The 24,177-nt window shown below is 37.1% G+C and overlaps 2 protein-coding genes and 1 pseudogene across 3 annotated transcripts; all 3 read left to right on the plus strand.

The window, feature by feature from the left end:
* Positions 1–1,729: 1,729 nt before the first annotated feature.
* LOC137722215 (transcription factor MYB4-like) lies at positions 1,730–3,422 on the plus strand. The gene is made up of 3 exons (XM_088692029.1): positions 1,730–2,082; positions 2,201–2,328; positions 2,928–3,422. The coding sequence occupies exons 1-3, from the start codon at positions 1,938–1,940 to the stop codon at positions 3,219–3,221; spliced, it is 567 nt and encodes a 188-aa protein (XP_088548155.1). The 5' UTR covers positions 1,730–1,937; the 3' UTR covers positions 3,222–3,422.
* A 2,154-nt stretch (positions 3,423–5,576) lies between these two features.
* Positions 5,577–10,759, plus strand: LOC137722447 (cell division cycle 5-like protein). The gene is made up of 4 exons (XM_068461452.2): positions 5,577–6,208; positions 6,511–8,220; positions 8,736–9,017; positions 9,646–10,759. Exons 1-4 carry the CDS (start codon positions 6,032–6,034, stop codon positions 10,411–10,413), a joined length of 2,937 nt encoding a protein of 978 aa, XP_068317553.2. The 5' UTR covers positions 5,577–6,031; the 3' UTR covers positions 10,414–10,759.
* Positions 10,760–18,341: 7,582 nt separating this feature from the next.
* Positions 18,342–20,215, plus strand: LOC137723377 (protein LIGHT-DEPENDENT SHORT HYPOCOTYLS 1 pseudogene; annotated as a pseudogene). The gene has a single exon (XR_015961904.1). The product of XR_015961904.1 is annotated as a protein LIGHT-DEPENDENT SHORT HYPOCOTYLS 1 pseudogene (transcript).
* The last annotated feature ends 3,962 nt before the right edge of the window (positions 20,216–24,177 follow it).

A 24,177-nucleotide genomic window follows, 5' to 3' on the forward strand; every position in this document is an offset into this window, starting at 1 on the left:
CCACAAGGTCCCCCATAGAACCTTCCAAGCCATTTTCTTCTCTTCTATTCTATAGGGGTTCGGGACCCAACTGCTTTTCTAATGGATCTGCCTTTAAATAGCACTAAATGGTGCTGCTAAACCAAATTTTACTTGTGGACTTCATAATATTAGAAAGTTTTCTTTATGTGAAAAATGGGATTCGTCGGCTTCCTTTGGGCCTTTTACTTATGTGGGTCTGTCGATGTCCAATTTGGCAATTACTGTAGCACATGAGCTACCCTATTGTTCAAAACTGGTCTAGTTTATGTTATTCAAACTTTCACAGTAAACAAATGACTTACGTTTTAAGACATTCACATGATTATCTTAAATCAATTATACATGTTGTGAGAAAAATTCAAATGCATAGCAGTTTATAACTCACTCGGATACACCTATAGTGACATCTTTATATAAGTTTCCCTCGAACATTGAAGACTTGTTTTTCTGATTTATGAAATTTGGATGGTTTATTTATTTATTTTTTTTTTCCAAAGTCGATCACGCATGCGGGATTGGACATGGAAATAGAATTGCTAATCTGACATGTATGTATGAAAAGTCAGTCTCACTTAGGTAGCTAGACTTTCTTAACAAAGTGCAATTAGAGAGATCTTGCACCAAATATAGTCAAGATCTGTGTTATGATTACTTGACTTAAGCAGGTGTGATAAAAATGCGCACTTCATCTGAAGACTGAAGACTGATGGATTAACTTTGAAGAATTAATTTAAGCTTCTTTTAGAGATTAATTGATTATGTTCAACTCAATGGTGCGTGCGCGATTGTTGACTTCAATTCTCCGCAAAAAGTGAGGACAGTGCATGATTCCATCAGCACAAAATGGTTACGAACCAATCCTAAACTTGGATTATTGATTAGAATTTAAAGTGTTAAATCTAAATTCACAGATGAACAATATAAGTATATACAAAATGCATACAATAACAAGAAAGTCTTATTTCACAAAGTGGGATTGGTTATATGAATTCTAGAATGCTATTTCATTTGGTTTTACACCAAGTCTTCCATTAGCTCTAAGAACTCTATGTCTTTTCTTAAAGTCTCTTTCTAAGTCTGTCTCATAATTATATCTTCTAACCGTAGCATCTATAAGTTTTTCGTTCGTATGTCTAAACCACCTTAACTGATTTTCTTTTATCTTATCTTTCAATTGTGACTACTCCTACTTTAACTCGGATATCCTCGTCTTAATTATGTCATTTCTTGTGTGCCCAGACATCCAACAAAGTATTCTCATCTTCTTTATACTCATTTTTTGCACATATTGATGCTTGACCTCCCAACATTTCGTGTCATAAAACATCACAGGCCTTATTGCCATCCTATAAAAAATTTCCTTGAACTTTAGTGGCATATATACAAAATGCATGCGGTTAATATAAAGACATTGGCAATAGTTCTTATGTATTAATACTCACTAGATAATAGAGTAATGAATCTAATTAGAGTACTTAGGTTTTACTATAATTATGTATGAAATGTACAATGCATATTGCATAAAAAACATGCATGTTTTTCTCTCCAACAGACAATTAGACATAGTTTTTTATAGCAGGGCGGCTTGGAATAATATGTATTTGATATCAATTTGGTAGCTCTCTATTTCTCTAGTGGCGCATGTTATATTTGACCATTCGGCACCAAAAGTGTTCTTCTGAGCCGAACAAAAGCACGTCTGAAATGGATTCTTTATCTGCTTTTGTTCAACCATAAAAGTTAGGGTTTGAAGTACTCCCCAATAGTGCATCCCTTAGTGATCAACGATCCATTGTCCATGCGCATCTAGAGAGAGAGAGAGAGAGAGAGAAAGAGAGAGAGAGAGATAAATAGAGAGAGAGAGAGGGAGGGTAGTGCATGTCCGAGTTAGTTACCTAGTTAACTTGGGGAGAAAAATGGTGAGGGCTCCAGCTCCTTCACCTTGTTGTGAGAAGATGGGAATGAAGAAGGGACCGTGGACGCATGAAGAAGATGAGATATTGATTTCTTACATCCAACAATATGGACATGCGAATTGGAGAGCGCTTCCAAAACAAGCTGGTGAGTCAAATACAGCGAAACGAGATCATATCCCTGCTAAGAATTGGGGATCGTACATATAGACTATGAACTTTGTTATGCATATATTGTAGTATCTAATTAATTATTTGCTTTATAGGTCTATTGAGGTGTGGAAAGAGTTGCAGGCTTCGGTGGTTTAACTACTTGCGGCCGGGCATTAAACGGGGGAACTTTAGCAGGGAAGAAGAAGAAACTATACTCAACCTGCATAAACTTCTTGGAAATAGGAACTGATCTTCTCTGGTTTACTATTTTCTGTTTCCTACTTCAAGTCAACTAATTACTCATCACAACCTATTCATCAAAGCCCTATATATTATATTTTGTCCAATTTATTTTCCTGTAGCTAGCCTACCTACTTCAGTTTAGGAGAGAGACTTCTATGGAACGGGTTCATCACTACCTTGCCTTATTTTAGAATACTTATAAATAGTGTGGGCCGGGATGCCATGATGATAGTGAACTCGTTCCATATAAGTCTTCTCCAAATTCAGTGTATTAGGCTAAGTTGGGAAGTTAACTTAAAAATCAAGGCTACTTTAGCTCTCAGCTCCTCATCCTCATCATTCTCTCTCTCTCTCTCTCTCTCTCTCTCACACACACACAAATTTCTTTGTGTATGCATGGACTAGTTAACTGATCATCGTACTAGGATTCACAAAATAGGACGTATGATTAATTTGCTGGCTATATGTACTGAGATGGAAGAACTCCTAAGTCTCCTATAAATGTAAATATATACTTTGCTGAACGAAAATGATTGATTTATATGCTTAAATATGACCAAAAAATTAATCGATTGATGTTGTTATATTACTGTCTCCAGATGGTCTGCCATTGCGTCGAGCTTGCCAGGCCGGACAGACAACGAAATAAAGAACTTCTGGCACTCACACTTGAAGAAGAGATCAAGAACGTATTTTAGACTTGATGATTATGATCAGCAGAAGCACTTCTCGTCAAAAAGTACTTTTCCAGTTCCAGGGTTAATTCATGAGCCTCCTTCCTCTTCCAACCATGCCGTACCAATCCCGAACAATGATGGTTCCAAGACCAGTATTGAGGACATAGATTTTTGGTACAACCTTTTTATGAAAGCAGGAGAGGCTCCAGAGTAGTACTGCATGATGGAGATGTAGCACAATTAGAGTAGGGCATACAGAAGAGTTTGAATTCTTGTTTTCAATTTTGAGAGGTTGCGTTAATTGGTTAACATTGTAACATATATGAACATGAGAGATTTTTCAGTGTAATCGGAACACGGGATAGTACATCACGTGTCATTATACAAATGGTGGGATATGTGTATTAAAAAGTTAATAACTTAAAAAATAAAATTTATCACCACTTATATAAAAATACATGGTATACCACTCGTGTTTCAGTGAAAAATTTCTCATGAACAGAAACTTTAATATACAATAAAGAAGAGATCAAGAAAATCTTTCCTTTAGGCGGAGAAGTCTTTACATGTTAAGTGAATCACGAGAACTTCAACATAAACAACCTAGTAGAATCCTGAATCACATATCCCAAAGGTGAATCACGCAAAGCAATGAAGCTTCTCAGCACTTACTCGGGTGGGCTGAGTTGGGTTAAATCATTACAACTACTACTAATTATTTCATTTTCTAAATCTCACTTGGGCTACAGACCAAGCCTACCCTCAAAGCGCTTCATCTTTGCTTATACATGACCTCGTATTTGTAATTTAGGATGCCACGATAATAATCAAGAGACAAAAGTTAACCCAGTCTCAGGCCACTGCTCATGAATTCAAGCTCTACCTAATTAGGACAGAACTGCCTCACACATTTCATTTTAATTGGCCTTTCTAAAGCTTCAAATTCTTTACTCTCTCTTACACTCGCACAAATCACTTTGTGCATGCATGGACTAGTTAACTGATCACCATACCAGAATTCATTTAATATTACGTATACTTAATTTGCTTGCTACATACTTTGAGATGGATGAGCTCATATATATATATATATATGTATGTATATATGTATGTATATATGTGTATATATATATATATATATTTGCTGAGAATGCTTTATGATTAAGTGTCAATAAATCAATTAATAAATTAATTAACTAATGTTGTTAATTACTGTCTGGTCTGCCATCGCGTCAAGATTTCCAGGCCGGACAGATTATGTTATAAAGAATTACTGGAACTCTCGGTTGAAAAGAAGAGATTCGAACGTCAATGTCCCAGCCAATATGCTGCAATTTTCCCACCGCAATAAGAATCAAGAACCTTTTTTAGACTTGATGATAATCATGATCAACAGAAGCACTTGTTGCCAAAAAGTACTTTTCAGGGTTAATGCAGCCTCCTTTTTCTTCCAACCCCGCATACCCGATCCCGTAAGATGATGGTTGCAAGACCAATATTGAAGACACGGATTTCTGGTACGACCTCTTTATGAAAGCAGGAGAGCCTTGAAAATTTAGTACTGCATGATGGAGATTGAAAGGTTTGAGTTAAATGGTTAGCATTGTGACAAATATGTGAACGAGAATTCAATATACAATAAAGATCACAGGGACCAAGAAGATAACCTCTCCTTCAGTGCAATGGACAGAGAGGTCCTTTACTATCACTGCTACGTGGTGGTGTTAATAATTTATGTTGTCGTGATAATGTGATTGCCTATCTACTTGGATTAATTCGTTTTATATCTCATATTGTTTAGGATTTTCAGTTTGAGCCTTGTTATGCTGTTCATTGTCTATTCTCTAGCTTCCATGTTTATGAGAAAATTTTAAGTGTTCCTGACACTTGTGTGAGGTGGTGTTCCCCACTTGTAATAATTTAACACCTAAATTTAATTAATTAAAAAAAAAAAAAAGAATATCTAAGTATCAAATTCTCAGTGGTAGGAACACCACCTAGTACAAGTGCCCGTACCCCTAAAAATTTCTCCATGTTTACATCTATAACTAAAGAAAAACCTTCTTGGAATGGGCAAAGAAGGTATAAAATGATGGGTGGTGCTATCCAGATATCTTACTTTACTTTTCACATGTTCTGTGTTAATTTATGTCATTTGATCATCTTCAATTCATTCGATTTGAAAACTACAAATTGAGAGGAGTGTATGGAAGATAAAAAAAAGTGTGTATATAACATCATCCTAAAATAATCATCATGTCTCTTTTATACGGTCGAGAGATGCTATCAGCTTTCTTAGTTGGGTTTTTTCGATTACATTTTCAACTAATCTTCTCATACTACAATGTTACGCGATGATTAAAAATTTTTACTTTCATGTTCATTCTTAAGAAATCTATCAAATCATAAATCTTTTAACCGTTTAATTAATAACATTCTCAAAAGAACAAAGTTTGGCTGCTTAAAAACAAGTATGAGTTTCTGCTCTCATCCAACAACAACTTGACAAGTGTGCAAAAATAATTGAAAAATCAAAACTTAAACTAACAACTTAGACATTTGTCAAGTTGTTATTGAATGAGAACGGAAACTCTTGCTTGTAAGTTTTTTTCTTCTCAAAATGTACTACCATCCAAGATCAAATAGTTTGGGCTGGTCCATATATCAAGCCCTTAAATTCCTATTTCCTCCACTTGCTATTTCTTAATTGTAATTCCCCTTCCTCCTCCAAAACGATTGCTATTTTTTTATTTTTTATTTTTTTGCAGATCTCCCGTTTTTATCCACTCTCCTCAAATTATAGAGAGCTGAAATATCACACTGAGAGGGAGGAGGGAGGGGGAGAGAGAGAGAGAGAGAGATGTGCCGGCGCGATAGGGTTTTATCAAATCGAGAAGTCATCGATTCTTAAACCCCCGGGGGATTCTCCGATTATCTTCTCCGTTGCGTCCCAGTCGAAAAACCCTAGGGTTTTGGTACCAATCGTCAATTATTAGGGTTTGAATCGAAGAAAAGTAGGGCAAGATGAGGATTATGATCAAAGGAGGCGTGTGGAAGAACACGGAGGATGAGATCCTCAAGGCGGCGGTCATGAAGTATGGGAAGAACCAGTGGGCTCGAATCTCGTCGCTCTTGGTTCGCAAATCGGCTAAGCAGTGTAAGGCGAGATGGTACGAGTGGCTCGACCCCTCCATCAAAAAGGTAATCTTTTGCTTTATTTTCTGATAATTTTTATGCATTATTGTGATTTATGTTCTGTTTTGGATGTTAGATGGTGAAAGATTGCAACTTGAGGTTTTAGGTTTTGTGTGTTGATTGTGGAAACCGATTTGGATTAGGGTTTATAATGTTTGGTTATACTCGCATTCGTCTCGGTGGTTCAAATATTTGATTTGCACTGAGGTGGGAGAAAGTTATGAAATTTTGATGTTCTAGGAAGTTTTTAGCTGGGATTTTAGTTAGGTGAATTTGTAATGCTGATTCAATAATCCCAATTCTTGCAGACTGAGTGGACTAGAGAAGAGGATGAGAAGCTTCTACATCTTGCTAAGCTCATGCCTACACAATGGAGAACCATTGCCCCGATTGTTGGTCGTACTCCGTCGCAGTGCCTCGAGCGGTATGAGAAACTGCTTGATGCAGCCTGTGTTAAGGATGAGAATTATGAACCGGGTGATGATCCACGGAAGTTGCGGCCTGGAGAGATTGACCCAAATCCCGAGTCGAAGCCCGCTCGTCCTGATCCTGTTGATATGGACGAGGATGAGAAGGAGATGCTTTCAGAGGCGCGAGCTCGGTTAGCAAACACTAGGGGAAAGAAGGCTAAAAGGAAAGCCAGGGAGAAACAGCTTGAAGAGGCCAGAAGGCTTGCTTCGCTACAGAAAAGGAGAGAATTAAAGGCGGCTGGCATTGATACTAGGCAGCGAAAGAGGAAAAGGAAGGGAATAGACTACAATGCGGAAATTCCCTTTGAGAAAAAGCCTCCTCCAGGCTTTTATGATGTTGTTGATGAAGATAGACCAGTGGAGCAGCCTAACTTCCCTACGACTATTGAGGAACTCGAGGGGAAGAGAAGGATTGATGTGGAAGCGCAGTTGAGAAAGCAAGATATTGCTAAGAACAAAATTGCTCAAAGACAGGATGCTCCATCAGCTATACTACAAGCCAACAAGATGAATGATCCGGAAACAGTAAGGAAGAGATCAAAACTGATGCTTCCTGCACCCCAAATTTCGGACAATGAATTGGAGGAAATTGCAAAGATGGGTTATGCTAATGATCTTGCAGCTGAAGAATTCACTGAAGGTAGTGGTGCAACTCGAGCTCTTCTTGCAAATTATTCCCAGACACCAAGGCTGGGAATGACACCTTCACGAACGCCTCAAAGAACACCTACTGGTAAGGGTGATGCTATAATGATGGAAGCAGAAAATTTGGCCAGGTTGAGAGAGTCTCAGACACCATTATTAGGAGGAGATAATCCAGAGTTGCACCCATCAGATTTTTCTGGGGTGACACCTAGAAAAAAGGAAATTCAAACGCCAAATATGATGCTTACTCCTTCTGCAACTCCTGGAGGTGCTGGCCTTACTCCAAGAACGGGTCTTACACCTAGAATTGGCATGACGCCATCAAGGGATTCTTTTGGCATGACCCCAAAGGGGACTCCCATTAGGGATGAGCTTCGTATCAATGAAGAAATAGATACACCTAATAGTGCAAAACTGGAGCAGCGAAGAAACTTGCAGTTTGGTTTTGGAAGCTTACCACAGCCTAAGAATGAGTACCAAATTGTCGTACAACCAGCTCCAGAGGATAATGAAGAACCTGAGGAGAAGATTGAAGAGGACATGTCTGACAGGCTAGCTAGAGAAAGGGCTGAGGAAGAAGCGCGCCAGCAAGCATTACTTAGGAAGAGATCAAAAGTATTGCAGAGGGAGCTCCCTAGACCGCCTGCTGCCTCTTTGGAACTCATCAGAAATTCCTTGATAAAAGCAGATGGAGATAGGAGTTCATTTGTTCCTCCTACTCCTATTGAGCAGGCTGATGAAATGGTTAAAGCAGAACTTCTTAGCCTACTAGAGCATGATAATGCCAAGTATCCGCTTACTGAGAAAGTAGACAAACGGAAAAAGAAAGGTTCCAAGCGCAGTGCCAATGGACCTAGTACTGTCCCTGCGATAGAAGATTTTGAAGAAGATGAACTGAAAGATGTATGTTTTTAGTTCCTCTTATGTGTTATTCCTTTTCTATAATTGCTGATTTCGTTAGGTCATTTTTGTCTTCTTGTTTTCATATGCATCCACCTTTATATTCTGGACACAGATGCTTGGTGCGGTGGCACTGCCTTTGTTTCTTCAATTTATTTTTTATGATATAGTATAGAGAATGGTTTTTTCATTTTCGTGTATCTGTGTTGGCAAACATCTCATCATTTTTAAGCAATACGTTTTCAATGGGTAGGATGATATATTTTGATATGTTAAAATACATGAATTCATATTTATGATAAAAGATTTTTCTTCCCTGTTCTATGCAGAAATATCTGATGTGTTATGAGAGAGGGAGAGAGCATGACTAATGTCTGATTTTTCTTCCCAATTCAATTCATTTGCCCACTGTTTGTCTATACAGTATGAACTGATGTATTTTGATTTATTGGCTACCTTTGAGCATGACTAATGATTATATAGCTCCATGTTTTTTATGATTGCCATGTTATATGCAGGCTGATTCATTGATAAAGGAAGATGCAGAAATTCTTCGTGTTGCAATGGGGCATGAAAACGAATCCCTTGATGAATTTGTTGAAGCACACAAAACTTGCCTGAACGATCTCATGTACTTCCCTACTCGTGGCGCTTATGGTCTATCAAGTGTTGCTGGAAATATGGAGAAGCTTGCAGCTTTACAGAATGAGTTTGAGAATGTGAAGAGGAAGATGGATGATGACATCCAGAAGGCAGCCAGCATTGAGAACAAGGTTAAAGTCCGCACATATGGTTATGAGGTATGCTTACTGAATTTTGTGGTTATAGAAACGTTTATTTTGTGATGTTAGAGCAAGGGCTTTGGACGCATCTTTTTTTCAAACATGTTATGCTGATTTCTTGGGTTTTTATTCCAGCTTGAGCTAACATCATTAGTTCCCCTTGAGAGTGAAAGTGGGACTTTATATTACTAAATTTTAGAACCATAAATTAACAGAAATTTTTGCAGCACTGTGCAAGTTCATAGGCATTAGTCTTGTATTATAAAATTATAACCTCTCCTAATCTACGAAAGACTCGTACTTTAAACAATTATTCAAAGAAATAATGCTGGACATTGGACTCCATATATTTAACCTTTGGCATTGAATAAGATTCATCGCCATCTAGAATTCCTAAAAAGAAAAGGGAAATGATATCCGCACACCTTTTTTCTCCATGTGCACACACCCTTTATTTCTGTCCATCGGTTCTCCTCTGATTCATTCAATTCAAAGGCCAGAAATATAAGGTGAGTGCAAGAAGAGAAAAATTGCAGTCACTTCCCAAAAAAGAAGAGGCAAAAATAATCTATGGCTGCATTTCATTTTTTTTTTTAGGCCAAATTTATAGATTGTTAATTAATTGCACTTTTTTTTTATTTTCCAGATGCGGGCTAAAGAGGGTCTCTGGCCAAAAATTGAGGAAACGTTTAAGCAGATTGACACTGCTGCAAAAGAACTTGAGTGCTTTAAAGCTTTACAGAAGCAAGAAAGATTAGCGGCAACACACAGGATAAATAATATCTGGGAGGAAGTTCAGAACCAAAAGGAGCTTGAGCGGCAACTACAGAAGCAGTATGGGGATCTTGTAGTCGAGGTGGAAAGGGTACAGCACCGCATGGATGAACTCAGAGCAGAAGCAGAAAAACAAGAAATTGCAGTGAGGAATTCTGATCTGGAGTTGCCTGAGGCTGCAGCAGATGTGACTGTTCTGCAGACAACTGCAAATCCTGATCCTGTAACTGCCTCAGATGAGCTTGGAAATGCTTTTCTCGGTGGTGCATCTGATGGTGAAGCAACAAATCAGCAAATGGATGGTGTGCAAGAAAAGGCTTCAAGAGCCCCAGAAGGTGATATGGACATTGATGCCGAAAAGGTTCATGCGAAGCTAGCGGAGGATATAAACTTACCTGATAACATGCTTTCTACTGTTGAGGGAGATAATGTTTCCGACAATGTGGATGCATCTGAAAACCTGAAGGTAAATGATCCTGAAGTATCTAAGGATCAAAAAGTTGAGATGCCGCAGAACGTGACAGAAATTGAAGGCACTGTCCAGGCAGCGGTGGACGATGGTTTTGCTAAAGAGACTGCCACCACTGTTTCTGTTGAAGGAGAGGTAAATTCAGCTGAAACTGCAGCAGCACAAATCTAAACTCGTTCCGTGGCGGACTCAGCCTGGCTTGGGTGATGAGCTTTAGCGAATCAAAATGTTGGATCGGATTACCAGGTGCGAGCAGATTACAGATGTGCTAGTCTGTCGGAAACTGCATCGTGGTTCATGAATTCGGGATGTCGTTTTCGATTTCAGAACTCTGGACCATATGATTCACCTGAAAGAACAATTAAGATCGTTTTCTGGTCTTATTACGATGTAATTGTTTATCAGATTGAGGAACTATATACTTGTTGACTGAAAAAAGAGAGACTGAAGAACTTGGAATCTCTTCGTTTTGAAGTATCTATGGTCTCTTGGACTCTGATGATCCACTTGCTCTCAATCTAAAGTCTCAAGTCTCAATTTCGGTTAAATTCGTCGATCAAGTGGTGGATAATCTCAGTCTTGTAGTAATTATCTCATTAAACAAGCAAATTTGGTAGACCTAAAAGCATGGGAGACCCTATTTTCGGGGTTTTCCACCATCGCTTTTGAGCACTCATTTAGAAGTTTAAGGGAATATTAATGTTTCAAAAGGAATATTGCCTCCAATAGAATAACTTCATTATTAGTTTATGTCCTGATCGATTATTTCTGATCGAGATAAGATTGCAACTCTTTGCAACTATTGGAATTGATTTTCTTATCCCAATCTCGTTCATAAAATTGCTTTTTTATCTTTTCACCATAAAAACGAGATCTCTATTTATTTCACATCGCTCTCCCTCACTACCCGATTTGAAACACTCTCCCTCAGATTCTCACCACCAAATGTGAAACCCTAGCTTATCCCCTTTCCCTCTTCCCCTCTCATACGATCAGTGTTCAAGGGAAGGTGTGATGTCGTATGTGTGTTGCTTTTTAGTTATACACTAGATACTAACTTTAGGGCTTGTTTGGATTTCAAGCAAAGCAATATTGGTCAATTTGTTTCTGTTTGATGATAATTAGTCTCCCACTATGCAACTAGCTAGCCTTATCCCACAATTTGTCAATTGATTCTTTATTTTTTGCGATACACTATGCCAGTATGGCCTCCACCACTCAAACGGACATCGACGAGGAAGACGATGGAAAAGATGTTCGTCAGATCTTTGTTTTTAATGATCTTAAAGATTATGTGATCGTGATCGTTTATTATACATCTTACGGTCAGTTTTTGTTAAGTATTATTTATATTTAAATTTTAAATTTTAAATTTTAAAATAATTTTTAACTGCATAATATACAATAAAAGATCACGATCACGAAATTCCTAAAATTCCTAAGAAAAGTATACGAGGAGGATCCTTTTCCGAAGACGATTACGACAACCACAAAAGTGGATGATCATACACTTTGGAATGAGCAGTTCTGGGGAATAGAGTAAGTAAAAATCATGCCCTACGTGAGGTCGTCTTGCCACATGGCTGCCTTCGTGCCACACCCTCCCAAACCCCAAGTTTCATCAGATCCCCAACCTTGCAAAAAGTGGCCTTTCAAAATCCTACTCTTTGCAACCACGAGCTAGTGGTTTAGTGATAAAAGACGGATTACGAAATTTTCTTAAAATTAAAAACTAGAGGTCTCATATTCGAAACATACTGTTAGTGTGGGAGCCAGACTTGTCACCAAAAGGAGAAATGCCTCTACGAGTCTTCCTGACCCTCGAAAGAAGTGAATAATTGTGGCTTGCCATCAGTTGTCATTAAAAAAAAAAAAATGATCTTGCTCTTTGCAAAGCATTAGAAGTTAACACCCAAAAAATATTTTCTCGCCTGAAAAATTATTCCTAATCAGATTTAGGGCTGGAAAAAAAACCCAAAAACCCGAACCTGAACTGATAAATTTCGAAACCAAACTATACTGAAGTTTGGTAAACCGAAAAACACTAAAAATTTGGTATGGGAATCAGTACCATATCCCGGTAATCCCATACCAAACTGATAAATATTTTGATTAAATTTTATATATAGTTGAATTAATAATAGCCATTGAATTTAGTTGAGATTCAAATCTCAACCATTCGTTTAAAACTCGGTTCTCTCTCTCACCTCACTTCCTCATGGATACCTTAGGCTATCTCCAACCAAAGGAGGGCTAGAGAGCTCCTTTTAGCCCTATAGCCCTCCAAGAAATTAATATTTTAATAAATAGTGTCAGTCCATATTTCTTACCATCTCCAACCGAGAGGCCAAAGGGCCATAGGCCAGACATAGCCCTGTGACAAAAAATCATCTCCAACCGAGAGGGCCAAAGGGCCATAAGCCAAACATAATTTATTATTTTAATTGAATTAATATGGTTACTTAAATTAAACTACCTAATAATTTTTCGAGATGGAATCTCAATAATTTTACATCTCGAATTTCGAGTGCCATGTGTAGATATGTGAATAACTTTGTAGATTTCTTGTCAATATAGAATCTCAATAATTTTACATCTCCGATTTTGAGTGTCACGTGTCGATATGTGAGTAAATTTGCAGATTTCATGTCGATAAGAAATCTCAATAATTTTTCGGATAGGATTTCGAGTACCACGTGTCGAGTTGTATTTGGTTGTGGGAATTTTAGTCAAGAAAAATTGAACTCCATCATGATGTCGTGCATCATATTACACAACATGATTGTGGAGGATGAGCAAGATGGCTATATTGATGGACAATCTGATGACGACCAAGAAGATCTAAATAGGTCAAGGAGGGCTCGTGCAAAAATATATGATGAGCCTAATTTACCTTTAAATCCAAGAACCGGTAATATCTCTTTAAATGAGTACATGAGACATCATAGGATGATACATTCGTAGGCCACAAACAAGTACCTACAACAGGATCTTGTTGCACATCTTTGGGCCAAAAGAAGCATGGAGTAGGCGTTTAAGTTTTATATTGTTAAATATTTTTTTTAATGTTGTTAAATGTTGTTTAAGTCTCATGTTGTTTAATATTGTTTAATGTTGTTTAAGTTTGAGGTTATTTAATGGCTTAGGTAGTTATAAGAAAAAAAATAGAATTTTTTATTTTTTATTTTAAAAAAATTCGTCAAAAAAAAAATAATAATAATAAAATCAAATCCAACTACTACCTGGCGTCACGCTGACGTTAGCTAGCTGGCGTCACATTGACGTTAGCTAGTTGTTGTAGTTCAAACATTGGGCCCGCCCGGGGCTGGTTGGTTGGATTGGGCCAACCAGTTGGCCTGATTTGGTATTTTTGGCCTGGTAGGGCCCCTTTGGTCTAGCCTTTGGTTAAAGACGATTTTCGTGTCATTTCGGGCTAGTTTCGGCCCTTTGGTCGGATCGGTTGGAGATGACTTTAGTACCTTAGACTCTGGACCTTCGAAGCTCTCTCCGACATCACCATTCACCGCCACACTCCTCCCTCTTGAACCTCTCTAGCGTCATCATGACTTGGAGGCACGCATCTTTGACTCACTCCTTCTCGACCATCTCCATTTCCTTTCTCCTCTCAGGCGTCACTCCCAACCACCCATTCATCTATCAACTCGTCGTCGACCACAATTTTCTTTATTTTATCTCCGGCATTTAAGTCACTAAGAGCAGTTCCACCGGGGGTAGGATAGGCCGGCACCCAGCCAAAAAAATGGCCCATCACCTAGGGAAGCCTCTCCAGCCCAGCAGATTAGCAGGCACCCAGCCCAAGCTGGTCTCCAGGCCAGCCTAGAATTGACAGACATTGGGACCAGCCCATCTGACCCCAGCGTGACATCAGCCATCTTTTTTTTTTTTTTTTCCGTGCCAGGTCCGGTCAAGGGCGTTGCTTGACGAATTCCTGTCTCATTCCAGAACATGACTTGCTTATCTGGAATAGGGGTTTTGGGTCGGGGGTTCATGGTGATTGGCGATGATGGCGGAGTCGAGGTCGGCGAGGTGTTCGCTTAGGCAGGGGCGTAGAATCCGGTGATGGGTTTGGTAGGGTGATGGTGACATGTGGATAGGCGGTGAGTTTGGGGTTTCATTGCTCTTTTAGAGTTAGAGGAAGAAGGAGGAAGCGGTGGTAGTTGAGAGTGCATGCATGGCAAAAGAAGGAAGTGGCGTGTCAATGAGGGAGAGAGGCGGTGAAGTTGAGAAAGAAGTGGAAGGGAAGTGCAGGGGTGGACGGTGGTGGGGATGAGGAAGAGGTGTGGAAGATGAGAACGAAAGGGGTGTGGATTTGGCGTGGGAATGGAAGGGAAGTGCAGGTGGACGAGAAGGGAAGTGCAGGGGCGGTGGGAATGAGAAAATAAAAATATTTTAATAATAATAATAATATTTTATTTTTTATAAAGTCATAAATTAAAAGTAAAATTATTTTTTGTTATAATAAATAATAATAATATTTTAATAAAATGGACTAGGCTATTTTTTGTTAGAGGTGGAAATGTTTTTGGCTATTACTGTTTATTAGGGTCTATCACTGTTCACTAAGTGGATTAAATAGACTGGGTGCTGACGCATTTTTTTATGGGCGAAATTGCTCTAAGGTGCACAAGAAGTGCAACACATTTCATAAGTGGATCTTATCCAAGGGCTGCATGTTTCTACATGTTGGAAGTGGATTTATTTATTTATTTTTATTTTTTAATTTTTAAGGGAAGACAAATGATGACAAGTCACAGTTATTCACCATTTCCAGGGGCCGGTAAGACTTACATAAGCATTTTAGCCTTCCGTGGCCACAAGTCTGGCTTCCATACCAGCAGTGGGTTTCGAACTCAAGACCTCCAATTTTTAGTTTTAAGAAAATCTTGTAATTCGCTATTTACCACTGAACTACTAGCTCGTGGTTCACGTTGGAAGTGGATTTGAACACCGAAGTTTGGGGCAACAAGGAGTGAAGGAGCGATAATAAATTGAAGTGCTTTCATTTATGATTTTAGGATAAATTGCTTTTATGTTGTACTAATATTTAAGGTAAGGAAGAAGAAACAAGAAGGCATGTACGTTAAGAAAAAATTGATACCACTATCATATTGGTCCTCAATTAAAATAGAAATTATACATTAAAAAGACAATAAAAACGATCAGATTATATGACAATTACATACCCTAATTGTCTGCTTTTGCAAACTTTTTCTCCTTTGAATTTTTTTCCCTTTTCCTTTGTGCACCTTCATGTGTCTATCCAAATCTCATTGGTCCTCGAACCTCCTTGAAATATCACACAACAGACACTCAAATCATAAAAACAATAGACTCCACAGTCCTCACTGACAGTGATAGAGAAGCATATATAACATAAACAAAACTAATTGCATTGTTCTTCAAATTGCCTCCCTTTGATTTGGAGTCCATGGGAATGTTCTTGCAACCATTTTCATTTTGGAATCCAAATGTCGTTGGTGTAGTTGCATTATCGAAACAAAAACATTTTGATTTGACTCAAACTCTTTGACCTGTTCTTTAAGTTGCCTCTGTTTCACTTCAAGTCCATGGAAGCATTCATGTAACGACGTCTGTTGCGAAATCAAATGCTTCTGGCTTTCTTGAACCATTGAATCAAAATTATTTTTGTTTCAACTCGAGCTCTTTGGCCTGTTCTTCAAGTTGCCATCCTTTCATTTGAAGTCCATGGAAACAGTCTTGTAACTTCTCTTGTGAATCCAAATGTTTTTTTTGTGTTATTCAACCCTTAAACCAGATTGCTTTTGTTTCAACTCAAGCTCTTTGCCATGTTCTTCAAGTTGCGTCTCTTTCAATTCCAGTCCGTGGGAACCTACTTGTCAAATCTTTTCTGAAGAATACATGCACCTACGTTCGCCGCCAAACCAACGGTGTAGCCCACTGTCTTGCTCGTCTATCTATCTCTTCTGGTTTTTCGCGTTACCACCAACTTGTATATGATGCAATTACTTGGTAGAAAACTGTTATTGTAAATTTGTAATCAGTATATAACATCACTAATTAAGTACCGTAGTAAAGAAAAACAAGTCTACTGTCAAGAAGCAAGCTTCAAGCCATAAATGCCATGGAATAATTATTACCCTAAAGAAAAGAAAGTAATGAACTAGCTATATTGTTGCTTTGGACATGTCAGTGAGTTTGTTTGAAAGTATTTTTAAAATAGTTGAAAGTGTTTTTAATGAAAATATTCTTGAAACCAAACTTTAGTAAAATGACAAATGAATTTTAGAAAAACACTTTATTACTTCATGCAAGAAGCACCAATCATTTTAAAACCAATTCCAAACAAGTCTTAAAGCATACTAATCTTGACACACATTATGCGCTAGAAAAGGATTAACAAAACAATTTTGTTTGTTTGCTTGCTAAAAGCATAAGCATTCGTTGCTTTCTGCTAATTTGCATGCATGCGACAGCTAAAGAGTCAATTCTAAAGGGACATGAACCATGAGATTTTGGATGAGGCTATACGAGGAATTTGCTATGAAGGTTCCTCGTTGATTTGTTGCTTTCTTGATCGTTTGATTACAGTGGGAATTTGTATGCAGCACTTGCTCTCCATCTTTTCCAGTGCCACAATTTTCTTGACGACTTTTTGCCACTTTGCCCTTTTGCGTAAGATTAATTATGATTACCTTTGGATGGAAAAGATTTAGGCTAAGTAATATTTTTTTTTTTTTTTTGTGTCTTCAATGTGGATAAATCATTGAAAAAGTTAGATGGCAAGGAAAAATAAATTCAGTTGAACTTTGCACATTTGATCTATAAGAAAGCTGCTAGATCCATCTCCAATGTTCTATTTTTTTACTCACATTATAAATTCATCCACTATAAAAATTAAAAAATTGAAATGATTATTTTCTCATCCACTATTGTTCCTAAAATAACTTCTAATATCTGTATTCCAAAAAAGTTGAAATGCTATTTTCTTAACAACGAAGTCTCATATAACATCAATCAGCAAATGAATGACCCTCCAAATGCTCTGTTGCTGTGTGATTATGTACTCTAATAACTACCATCAATATTCAATCATCATCAGTTGCTAGCTTCTTACCCTTTAATTTGACACGGCATTTGTATTTTTTCGTTTCAAATATCCTTCTATCCTTATCCTTTTTTTTTTTTTTTTTGGCAAATTCAGCTTACATATTGTCAATTCCTCTCACAACCATTGCAAGTCTAGGAGACCTATTACATTTTCGCGTCCAACTTGTTATTATTATATTATATATCTTTTAAAGTTTTTATTGGTTGTTTTACAGATGAGTAAACTTTTAATTAAAATTTTATTAAAAAATGAGTGAGAAGATAAAACACTGGATTAAAATAACAAGAATCTCTATTTTAGAACTTACTAAACCTAATAATAGTAATTGTAATGCACCATACTTCGGGGAGGTTTTTTCTTCCCTTCAATTCTAGCGATAAAAAATAACATAATTACACTATGAAAAGGGTTATTCAATTTCAAACTTGTGCAAAAGAAAAAGACACTGTTTTAATTAACTTGAGATTGTAAAAATGTAATTGCTTAGAAGTTTCCTGCATGTATTATATATGGTCCGTGACTGATCAATCTGTAGCTATGTAACTTTGCTATCAAGCATTTCCTCATTCAATCCGTACAAACAGAAAAGCAACCTTCATTAGTCCGAATGAGGATCCTCTCAAGATTAATTTTGTGAAAATTCTGGAGATTTTCAAATCATGTTGGTTCATCGTATATCGTACAATTAATTTTCATCAAGTATTATTTATATTTAATTTTAACTAAAAATATTTAAAATAAATTTTAATCACATAATATTTGATAAACAAATATTATTTAGGAATTTTCAAAATCTTCACAAAAAAAATCTGAAAAGAATTCTCCTGACCATGTTGATTTAAATAAAAAAAATTAGTGGGATGGCTGTGTGATTGCATGTACGCGCTTAAGGGAGGGGGTGTTGGTGTTCGTATAAATGTCCGTAAGCCAATGGTCACCATCAAGTTACTGCCCACTGCCTAACTTGTCCTATTAAGGGAAGACACTTCCTGTTAACTTTACTTGTTCCTGCTAACTTTATTTCAACTCTTATTCCTCAAGAACACAGACTCTGCAACCCCTCTCCTCTCTTCCCTTAGTTCACTTCATCATTCATCACTCTTCAAGTCTTGAGATCTTGAAATCTTGGTTAGTACTTCAAATCTCTCTCTCTCTCTCTCTCTAACTCCATTAATGGGTGAGTACTCTCAGCTGGTTTTTCGCTTTCTCGCAAAATATTTTATGGAAATTAAGGGAGGTGACGATCTCTGAAGTTGTTCCTTGTTGAAATCATTCATCTTCTTGCAGCAGTACTCTGACTGTTATTCAAACTAAGTTTTCCCCAAAAAGATAGTAGTCATGATGAAGTAGATTCTTCTCTATTGATCCCCAAAATCTAAGTTTAATTAAGTTCCAAACATCTCCCCCAACCATCTTTTCTTCCAAGATTATTTCCCATCTCTCTCAGTCTGACAAATTATATTTAAGGAATCCAAGCAAAATCTAGCATTTTTTTTGGGGTATATATCTTCCTCATTTGCACTAATTTCATACCTCAGCTGAAGTCACTCTCTCTCTACTCATCCAAAGAAGCAAAACCTCTTTCTCTCTCTAGAAGCACTACCTACTCATACTCTCACTCATAACCTCATTCACAAGGATCTAGCTAGACAATACTAAAGAGAGAGAGAAAGAGAGAGAGAGAGAGAGAGAGAGAGAGAGAGAGAGAGAGAGAGGTAGAGAGAGAGAAACCCTAGAGTGAGAAAGATCAAGATCCAGAGAGAAACCCTACAAATCTCACCTTTCATTCACCAATGGATTTAGTTTCAAACCCTATTTCCAACAGCCCCAGCATCACCTTTGAAAGCCCTATAATCACCAATACCAGGGCCATGATCTCTCCACCACCGTCCTCAGCAATATCCACAACCCCCACCACTCCTCCCACCACTCCCAGTCGCTATGAAAACCAAAAGCGGCGGGACTGGAACACCTTCTGCCAGTACCTCCGGAACCACAGGCCGCCTCTGTCGCTCCCGATGTGCAGCGGAGCCCACGTACTGGAGTTCCTCCGGTACCTCGACCAGTTTGGCAAAACCAAGATCCACATCCACAACTGCCCGTTCTTTGGCCTCCCAAACCCACCTGCTCCCTGCCCCTGTCCGCTGAGGCAGGCGTGGGGCAGCCTGGATGCCCTCATTGGCCGCCTTCGAGCTGCCTATGATGAGCACGGGGGGAAGCCTGAGGGCAATCCCTTTGGAGCCAGAGTTGTGAGGCTCTACTTGCGTGAAGTTCGTGATTTCCAGGCAAAGGCAAGAGGGGTTAGTTATGAGAAGAAGAGGAAGAGGCCCAACAATAACAATCCAAAGTCAAGCATGAGTACGGCCATGATCACAAGTTCTGCTGCTTCTACAACTACAAGTTAGTCCAGAGGGAAGAAATTAAAGTAAAATTAATCAAAAATGCAGTAGCAGTCATTTGGGGTATAATATTCCTCTTTGTCTTATATTATTCTATATATCTATATCGATAAATATAATATTCTAGCTAGTTAGATTGTTCCCTTTTTGTGCACAAAAAAGGAAATGGTCTAATGAACTCTTTTGTAATATGTTCTTGAAATATTGTAAGTGCTTTTTTCTGTGTCCGAAAAAGAAAGGGAAATGCATACTTTTGGGGTTTGGGGCTCGGCCTTTTTAGTGATCAGAATTTTCTAGGTGTCAAGTCTCTAGGGTAAAATGGGATCAGAAATGATCAGTAGTGGGTGCCAATGTAATTACAAGCTAAGTAGGTAGGAGGCTAGTGGTAGATATATATGATGCATTATTGTACTTGAAGCACAATATCAGATCGTCGATGAATTAATAGTAGATTTCCATATCAGTTATTTGTTTCTGCTTATTAAAATAATCATTTTTCAAATTTAAATTTTGAAAGATTGGTTTTTAAAGTGTCGTCGATACTTATCAATATTGATTTTGATAGATTTAATTAATGATTTTAGTTAATTTTTCTGAATCATTTATCTCTCTTTTCTTTTATAATATAATATCTAAAGCTTTAATGCAAAATTTTAAGTGGATTTCTCCCATTAGGAGTAGGATTCTCTGTTTTTCCCTCCTATTTGAACGGTCACGGTAAACCACGTTAACATTTTGTATTAATTTTTTTTATAGAAAAAGAAAAACGAAATAGAAAATGTAAGAGGAGAGATGGAAAGATGTGGGAAAATAATCCTACTCCCTCCCATTATCAATCAAATTAAACCCCAATTTGCCTCTCTAGTGGGTGACTATATTCATATAATTAATATTAACCACCACATATCAAATGTGATTTCAATTCCATTTTGGTTTATGTATTGACAGTATTGCTGTTAGGCTCTCTCTCTCTCTATATATATATATATTTATGAAAAGAAATTATTCTGGATGATTCATGAATGACTGGTAATTATAGAAGTGGAAAGTTCACGAGCCTAAATGCAGTCAAATCTGATTAGGTATTAGTTTAAAGATAATCTTATTAGATCTATAATTAGGCATAAAGACAGCCTAGATTATTTGCTGTTGGTGATGCCAGCCGAAAGACAAATCTCTAGGCAATAATAATGAGAAATTTGGAGATTTGGAACTCTGTACTCTTATGTATTTCTAATCCACCTGGACAAACAAGTCTTTAAATTAATCAATTTCTTTGCATATCTGGTATGGTAAGGCCGATGTTGGGCAAACCCCCTTTGGTTTTACGAGTATCTGATCTGCTTAAAATGTCACCTTTCAAGGGTTTTATTAGATTAATATTATATTTTCAATCTCTAAAGACGCAAGCTCTAGAAACCAGAAATCGACATCTTTATGTCTCTCTTTCTGTGGGCGTCTGGGTATCGTGTGCGTGTGCAAAACCTACTTATGCACTGAGAATCTTTCTTTTGTTTCTTGATTAATTGATTTTTATGGGGCAACAAACAAGCCTAGCATGCATTGATTAAAAGACCTAATTGAACTCTTTGGTTTAAGATATGAATACAGTGTAGTTTAATCAGATTAAAAAATGAAATTTGTTTGGCGAGAACATGTGAAACACCAACACCCACCCCCCACCCCCCCCCCCCAAAAAAAACGATGCCCTAGATTGTCATCTATAATTTAGTTTTAGAGCTGTACTGCTGAACTTGAACAATCCATATGCATTGCCACACAATTATTGGCCACAATATATAAAGATTATGATCATATCATTGATAGGTATGACTATTTATGGCTATGGTGTGTTTAAAAAGTTATGAGTTAGCAAGAGATTTAGTTAGGCCATCTCCAACCGAAGGGTTCAGAGGGCCAGAGGGTCGAAAATATAGTTTTCGGTTATAACCGACATGATTTTGTTTATATTATTTAATACAAATGTATTCATGTCGGTTATAACCGACAGGAATTTTTAAAAATAATTTTAAATATAAGTTGTAGTTTTTAAATTTAAATAATAAATTATGTTTGGCCCTTTGGCCCTTGGTTGAAGATGGTTTTTTGTGGCAGGGCTAAAACGAGCTCTCTGGCCCTCGGTTGGAGACAGAGGCAAATATGGCCTTGTACTGTTCGTTAAAATATTAATATCTTGGAGAATCTTAGAGGGCCAAAGGGCTAAAACGAGCCATCTGGCCAGCCCTCGGTTGGAAATGACCTTATGTTTTCATATTGGTGCTTTGTTTAGAGGAATCCGGATCCTTTTTTGTGAGAATTTTGGGAATTCGTGAATTGTGTCCGTTCATTATACATCGTGCAGTCATAAGTTATTTTAAATATTTTTATTTAAAATTAAACACAAACAATATCTAACAAAAATTGATCGTACGATGGATGATAAACGAATAAGATTCACAGATTTCCATGATCTTCACCAAAAATCTGAAAAGGATCCTGTTGGTGTTTAGAGTACTTCCACCTATTCTCTTTTGCCACGTCAAGGAGCCAAAACCCCTCCAAAACGCAATTAATTTATTTTCGTGTAATTGAATTTGGGGATTTCAAAATGCTACATGGTAGGAAATTTCTTTCTCCCAAAATTATTATTCTGTGCGTTAAATCAACATAAAGAAAATTAACGAAAAGTTTTAAAAAAAATTTAGTTTTAAATAAAATGATAAAATAAAGGTATAAGTGAATAGTATCATGAGTGACCTCTCAAGGTAAAAATGTTATTTTCTTTGAAAGTGAACAGTACTGAGAGTGTTTCATAAAGATTCCCTTAAACCCAATGACAATTGTTGTTTTAGTTAAAGAGTAATGCTAGGGAGATAATATTTTTAAACTAGATTAGTGTATCATTTTATGTGGCAAGTGATGCATACAATTATATAACATTCAATTAAATAGGTTCATTAATTGACGTGATGTATACACATCACTTATCACATCAGATGGTACACCAGTATCACACAAAAATATGATCTCGGTAGCATTTTTCTTAGTTAAAATCTATGTTGCACCAAAATACGAAACAATAGAGATGTTTAGTCTAATAAATGGGGTAATGAAGCACCTCAATCTAAATGACCATTTTTTTCACAAGCAATCGTGGGGAGGGGGGGGATATAACCTAAGACTTTAAGTGCAGGGCAAATGCTATTAATTACTTGAGTTACAATTCTCTCACATATCATTTATATAGTTTATTTTTATTTTATATACACGCAAGAATAGGAGAGGGAGAGTTGAATTCAAAACTTTGAATGCAATAATTAATATTCTTAACCAATTGAACTACAAAGTTCAAATCCTTGTTTTCCATCTCTTGTAAGTTGTAACCTTGTAACGATTTATATATCTATATTTAATTGTATTGAAGGTTTATCTGTATTTTGTTCCAACCAAATGGATTATGATAAATCTAATTAGTTGGTGCGGTCATGAATTTTGTTCGAAAAGTAGTTAACATGTCTATACCTGCGCTTTGTGGTGTATTATCCCTTATCTTTCCCAATTATTTTGATGCTTGAATTTTGATAAACATATCAAAATCGTCCAGTTCTGAAGCATCTCCTAAAAAATTATCCATTTCTCCTGATGGATCAATAATAAAAAAAAGATACATTTTTGCCGGCGTATAAAGATCTATTACATTTACATATCATGCATCTCATTGTTAACAAGAAATTTATTTTATCGGTCGTGCCTAAACTTAAAAAGATTCTACAATGTAATCGAATTTATAGCTCTCCAAGACAAGTTTTTCTACTATACATTAACGCCTATCATACCAAACAGTCAAAAGTACCCCCACAACACAATGCATGCAATATTAATGCTTAAAAAATTTCAGGCTAGACCCAAGATTAAGCCGTAATCCTTAATTAGCCTAAGGAACAATTAATAATACCAATATCAACATTTCAACATGCATGAGCATCACAAGGATAATAAGCTTTCCAAAGAACACTTGAAATTGGACCATATATAATCTGAGTTTCTTTATAATACACTCTCTAATCACAAATACGATAAGATATTTGCACAGGCATGTTTATGATATTGATATAGACCAAAATTCCGTTATTCGAACCGGTAATATATAATGAAGTTTCGCATAATCATGTCGTATAGGTCTGAGTCGAACGAGTTGTTAACTAACCAAAATGTATTACAAATTAGTACGAATTCACTGCAAAGTAAACCGGACCTACTCCAACAAAGCGAAAACGAATAGTGCTAAACGCAACTAAATATGTACGTTGAGTTAGATTAATTAGCAAATAATAGGCGTGATTAGACAATGTCAGGATACAGGAAGGAAAGAACCGTTGCATCTAGCGTGCTTGTCACGCGCACACAGAAGGCGGTGACGGGTGG

The sequence above is a fragment of the Pyrus communis genome, chromosome 4, assembly GCF_041283825.1.
Source record: "Pyrus communis isolate YQ-2024b chromosome 4, ASM4128382v1, whole genome shotgun sequence".
NCBI classification, from domain to species: Eukaryota; Viridiplantae; Streptophyta; class Magnoliopsida; order Rosales; family Rosaceae; genus Pyrus; species Pyrus communis.

Excerpts from the sequence above, each read along its gene's own strand:
- LOC137722215 (XM_088692029.1), top strand. The coding sequence starts at position 1,938 with ATGGTGAGGGCTCCAGCTCCTTCACCTTGTTGTGAGAAGATGGGAATG. Across the intron at positions 2,083-2,200 it reads AGCGCTTCCAAAACAAGCTG|GTCTATTGAGGTGTGGAAAG; the intron begins GTGAGTCAAATA and ends TTTGCTTTATAG. Across the intron at positions 2,329-2,927 it reads TGCATAAACTTCTTGGAAAT|AGATGGTCTGCCATTGCGTC; the intron begins AGGAACTGATCT and ends ATTACTGTCTCC.
- LOC137722447 (XM_068461452.2), top strand. The coding sequence starts at position 6,032 with ATGAGGATTATGATCAAAGGAGGCGTGTGGAAGAACACGGAGGATGAG. Across the intron at positions 8,221-8,735 it reads AAGAAGATGAACTGAAAGAT|GCTGATTCATTGATAAAGGA; the intron begins GTATGTTTTTAG and ends TGTTATATGCAG. Across the intron at positions 9,018-9,645 it reads TCCGCACATATGGTTATGAG|ATGCGGGCTAAAGAGGGTCT; the intron begins GTATGCTTACTG and ends TTTATTTTCCAG.